General features: G+C 61.9%; 1 protein-coding gene across 1 annotated transcript; it reads right to left on the minus strand.

Annotated features, from left to right (window-relative positions):
• Positions 1-300: 300 nt before the first annotated feature.
• FEV (FEV transcription factor, ETS family member) lies at positions 301-4,938 on the minus strand. The gene is made up of 3 exons (XM_059703190.1): positions 4,611-4,938; positions 3,824-3,898; positions 301-1,955 (listed from the first exon to the last, which is right to left on the minus strand). The coding sequence occupies exons 1-3, from the start codon at positions 4,660-4,662 to the stop codon at positions 1,375-1,377; spliced, it is 708 nt and encodes a 235-aa protein (XP_059559173.1). The 5' UTR covers positions 4,663-4,938; the 3' UTR covers positions 301-1,374.
• Positions 4,939-5,567: the final 629 nt, after the last annotated feature.

Below are 5,567 nucleotides of genomic sequence, written 5' to 3' on the forward strand. Positions count from 1 at the left end.
TCGGTGTCCTCCAGCCCTCGGTGCGGAGCGCGGGGGAGGGGGGAGCGGAACACGACACACCTGAGGCTCCAACACACCTCGCCCCAGCATAGCCTTCCAAGGTTTAGCTGCAAAACCTAGCCCGGACTTACCCTCCTCCAACCAGCAGAGGGCGCGCGCCACTCGCGAGAAGGCGGGTACACAACAAGCCCTGGCTGGAAGTGACCAGGCGAGGAAGGCGGAGGGGTCCCTCCTGAAAATGAGGCGGCAGATCCAGAGAGAACGATGGAGATGGTTGGGCAGGGCGGCGGCTTGTGAGTGAGAGTTAGAAGTGGATGAAATGGGAGACTGAGGAAAGGTTGAGTTTGTGTTGTGTGGAGATGAGACGAAGTAGGATGGAGGTTAGGATGAGATGAGGGGCAGGTGAAGGATGGGTGAAATGGGAAACGGTGAGATGACCATGTGTGTTGGGATGAGATTGGCATAAAGTAGGGTGAAGGTGTGGGTGGAAGGCAGGGTGAGGCAGACTGAGGTCGGCTGCAAGGTGAGTGTGTGTGTGGGGGGGGGGGGTGTATCTGGAACATGGCGCCTCCCTCTTGGCTGGGCCCATCACCATGGGCTCCTCCCTCCCCTCCAGTAGCAAGCACCCCAGCCTCTTTGCCCTGGCTCTCTCCAGCTCTTCTTTGGCAGGCCTTTCTGCTCAGGCCTACGCTGGGCATCTCACTTCTTTCCTCCCTGAAACAAGGTTCTGGTGAAGCAAGGAATTGAGAGAGGAGGCAGCAGAGAACTTGGGAGCTTTAATGGGTCTGGAAGGGAATAGAAACACACCAGGCCTGTCCAGCCGAGAGAATAGAGGTGGGAGGGAGGGGCCCCAAAGCGCGTAGGGAAGTCATGGGGGCAGTGGCCCTGACCAAGCCTGCTGAAGTGCCCAGGAGGAGAAGGTGGACTGTGAGAGGCCTCCACCCTACTGGGGTCGGGCAGCTCCATGGGGAAGAGAAAATATGAAAAAAAGATTTGGAATTCAAAAGAGAGGGGTCTTAATGGAGGGGGCTTGCCGGAGCCAGGCCTAAGCACAGGTGGATGAGAGGAAACAACAGGGAAAGCCGAAAACCTCCCGTCAGGGATCTGAGGTCTAGAAGAAGATGGAAGTTAGAGGAAGTGGGGGGACACAGTCACCCTCCCCTAGGGGTTGGGAGGTGGGTGAGGGGAATCAGCCGTTAAAGGAAGATTGAGACGGTTTCAGATCCTTTCCCCCAGGGCTGGGTGCGGCGAATGGAGTCAAATCTGAAGTCAAAGGAACGGTGGGGAGGCGTGGGGACTCCTCCCCAGGACGTAGATGGGACTGAGCGCGGGCCTGGGCTTCTGGGAGAGGCCTCGCGCCACCCCGCCGCCGGTCTAGTGGTAATGGCCCCCCAAGTGCGAGGCGGCGGCTACCGCGCCGAAGGGCCCGGGCGGGGGCTGCAAACCCGGGCTGGGGTAGAGCGCAGCGGTGGCGGTGGCGGCGGGGCCCGGGCCCGGCCAGTAGGAGAAGCCGGTGGGCGCGACGCCGGCAGAGGCGGCCATGAGGTTGAGTTTGGAGAGGCCGGGGAAGGGCAGCGGGGCCAGGCCGGCCGGCAGCTTGTAGAGTGCGCCGTCCTGGGCTGCGGCAGCCGCTGCAGCGGCGGCGGCGGCGGCCTGGGCGTGCGTCGGGGGCGGCTGGCAGGCCTGCGCTAAGCCCTGGAAATCGAAGCGGTAAGCGTAGCGCTTGCCGTGCACCTTGCTCATGATGTTTTTGTCGTAGTAGTAGCGCAGCGCGCGGCTCAGCTTGTCGTAGTTCATGTTGGGCTTGCTCTTGCGCTCGCCCCAGCGCCGCGCCACCTCGTCGGGGTCCGTGAGCTTGAACTCGCCGTGGCCACCCTCCCACGCGATGCAGCCTGCGTTGGCACGGTCCGCCAGCAGCTCCAGCAAAAACTGCCACAGCTGGATCTGCCCACTGCCTGTAGGGAGGAGGTCGTCAGTCACGGGCGGGATGAGGGGCTGGAGGTGGGGAAAGGGGTGAGAGGAGACGGGAGACCGACCCAGCTGGAGGGGCTGATCAGCAACGCTGTCCTAGTCGTGACCACGCTTTTCCACAATAGAAGCACAGCCTCCACTTAGGAGGACCAAGGCCTGCCAGCCCTGGCTTTGTGAGAACTGGGAGCAAAGGCGAAGCATCACCTCCTCTGCAAGGAGGCAGCCTTGCAGCAAGACACTGGGCTCCCTACGGTGAGCAAGGACAGGATATCACCCCCTGCGGCCACTTGGGCCTGAGTCCTAATTGGAGCAGAGCCGGCACAACCTCGGGGGTAGCCTGCCCAGGTGTTTAAACTGCCACATCCCAGCTGGACCACATTCCAAGAGCCAGAGAAAGGAAACCACCCTGGCCACTGGACAACGCCCAGCCCCTAAAGGCATACCGTCAGTCCGCTGGCCGCCTAAGCTGGGGATGAGATGGCGGCTGGTTTCTTTGCCACACAACTCAGACAGGAATGGGGACAGGGACCCCCAGGCATAAGAGGAAGGGCAGCTTCTGAAGGCTCTCTACCCTCTTATACCCCTCCACTCCTCCCCCCCCCCTCCTCCCAGGGTCTGGTGCTGAATTGGTTGGGCTTCTTTTTCGGAACAGGCGGGATTCCTGGCCTGCAGAGTTGCTATACTTCCCGGGAGATGCACAGCTCTGAGGAGAGGGGCTGAGACTGGGAAACGGGCAACTTAGCTCCCTGCCTTCTCCCATCTTTGGTTCAACCTCCAGGCTCTTCTGCCCTCTCCCTGTTCTGGGGTTGTTGGAAGTGACAAGGAGGTTTCCCCAGATATTCGTGTGAGGAGAGTCAAATGCCCCAGAACTCCCACTCCCCTGTATTGGAGCCTCAATCAGCCAAGCAGAGACAAATCTTGATATACACCCACCCCCACGCCCTTTTAGAATAAAATGGATTTTCCTCAAAGTCTGATTTCATCCAATGGAGCCTGGGGAACCTCTTTTTCTTTTTCAATGACTCGCTCAGAACTCAGATGCTGCCCCCCATGATTTCAACCCCAATCCCTCCACAAGAGCCCAGAGAGGAGCTGCCTGGCTCCAGGTAGGGAGCGTTGGGTTTTAGGTCAGAAGCAAAGGAGGGTTTGGGTAAAAATGTGCAGCTGGTACAGATGCAGAGTGCCATCGGAGGCCTGGAAACGCGTTCCTGATGGAAGTCCTGTTTCCTTTTGAATAAAACTGTTGCCGGCCTTGTTTTTATGATTAACTGCAACCATGAAAGTTAGGGTGCCGACTGGATGGGGAGCTGTAGGGAGGCTTTGCCTGCAAAGCCAGTCAAGCCCCACCAGAGAGGCAAAGCAGAAGGTAATGCAGCCACCCATGGAGAGCTGGCCTTGAACATAAGAATCCACAGCAATGACCCAGGGGACTTGGCAGGAAAAGCCTGGCCACTGTGGGTCAGTGAGTCAGGTAGGTGCCAGTGGTGCTAGTGGTCAGGGAGTAAATCTTCTGGTCTCTTTGCCCAGTGGTGCCAGGGCCTTGTGCTCCTGTTGCTAGCAAGGAAAGGATGCCAAGTGCCTCAGTCCTGTCCCCAAAAGAGTGAGTGGGGGCCATGATCCTCTCCCTCAGCCCTGAGACTTGGAAGATGCAGGAGCTCAGGCCAAGTGAATGCGTCCCCCCGCCCCCCCATCCTTCCCACAATTATGCCCGGACCCTCCGATTCCTAAAGCCCTGCAGTGCACATCCCTTCCACCCTCTGTTCTGGTAGCGGTGCCGCCTGTCCTTGGGTGGATGCCCTGGCTCCCGTCCTCTGTCTTCGCCCCCGCCTACCCAGTCCACCAGCCAGCTCACCTTTTTGTACCGCAGGGCTCAGCGGCCCCCACCCCGGGCTCTTCCCCTCCTTGAAGAGACCGTCTCCGACCGGATCTGTGGCAGCAGAAGAAAACAGTCAGAGGGACCGAGGCGGAGGTTGCGGGCTTGACCCAAAGGGCCCTGGGGCCAAGGCTCCAGAAGGGGCGTGAGGCTGGGGGCCCGAGCTGCCCGGCTCCTCCTCCCGGAGCCTGGCCCGGGCGGGCGCGCGCCGCGCTGAGCCCCTCCATAACGCCCAAGTCAGGAAACGCGTCCAGGAAAAAGGAAATCCGCTTTCCGAACGGGCCGGCGGGAGCCTTATAAAGCCGAGCCGGGGCTGCGTCTGTCGAGCCGGAGCGCGGGGAGCCCATCGGAGAGAAGAGGAGGGCGCCTGGAAGGCTGGGCCGGTGGGAACACTGGGAGCACGGAGGTGAGGAGCCACGAGGGTGCAGGGGCGGCGCCCGGCCGACTACAACCTCCCAGCGCTGCACGCGCACCGAGTCCCCGCCACATCGAAGACCGCTGTTCCCCCTCAGGCTCTTTCAGCCCCGGAACTGGCGCCCTCGGCCTCCCAGTCTCCCAATCTGCTCACTTCGAGCCTTCTAGACCTCACATGAAAGCCCCACAGCTCTCCATCTGTCTTTGCCGTCCTCCAATGCCCTAGATGGCTCAGTCCGAATCTCTGGACTGCACCCCTTCCCTTGGACCCCAACAATCCCTTTCCCACGCCCCAGGTTAGACTTCCAGCCCCGGGTCCCGGTGCCTCCAGCCCCCAGCTGGTCCCTGGTACCTGGCAGGTACATGTTGATCAGCAGGGGCTGGGAGGCGCCGCTCTGTCTCATCGCCGCCCGAGGCTGGGTGGTGGGAGGTTGGGGGGGGGGGTGAAAGAGGGGGGACGCGTCAGGCTTTGCGCTCTGGGGTACTGATCCCCGCCCGATGCGACCGCGGGTACTTGGGAGATGAAGACAGCGCCAGGTCCGGCAGGGCCTGGAGGGAGGGGGCTGGCCGGGTGAAGCGGGGATGGAGGGGGTCCTGGAGCCACGCTCCCAGCTACCAGGCAGCTTGGAACCCTGCGGCCCCCGGCGCGGGCAGGGGCCGCAATTTCCGTTTTAATTAAAGCGCTGTCGCCTCGGCCCCGGGACCCCGCCCCCGCCCCTCTTATCGCCCCATCGCAATAAAGTCTCCAACACGCCGTGCTGCAGCCAAGCGCACCCGGCAGCCCCCCGCGCCCCGCAGCCGGGAGACGCGCGGGGGATGGGCCTGGGCCTCGCGCTCTGACAGGGGTCAGGAGCGCGTTTCTTTTCCGCCTCCCTGAGTCTTAGCAAACATTGGTGGGGTGGAGTACGCGGCCCCACCTCGGACCTTCAGGGCCACAGTTCCTGCTACCCGACCATTCCCGCCCCCTTCACCGCTTCACTCTCCTCCCCCTTCTTCCTCCCACCCCCACCCGGGTTCCCGTCTCCAGGCTGCGTTATCTGCATCTTCACTTTTAAATTTCCGCTTCCCTCCCTCTCTCCTGTCGCTGCGCTCCCGGGCCGGGCAGCCGTGGCTCCCTTTATCTCCGCACCCCTCCTCCCCAAGCCTTCTCCCTCCAACTCCTCTCCCACTCTCTGCTCTTCCCTGGAGACCCGATCTCTTTCCCTGTCTGCCTTTCCAGGGCTCCCAGGCCTCTGGGCCAGCGCGGGGCGTCTTCCCCACAACTGCAGTGGGTTGCCCCTCCCCCCTTTCTGGGTCTCTTCCGTTTAGT

Source organism: Myotis daubentonii, chromosome 7, assembly GCF_963259705.1.
Source record: "Myotis daubentonii chromosome 7, mMyoDau2.1, whole genome shotgun sequence".
Classification (NCBI taxonomy): domain Eukaryota; kingdom Metazoa; phylum Chordata; class Mammalia; order Chiroptera; family Vespertilionidae; genus Myotis; species Myotis daubentonii.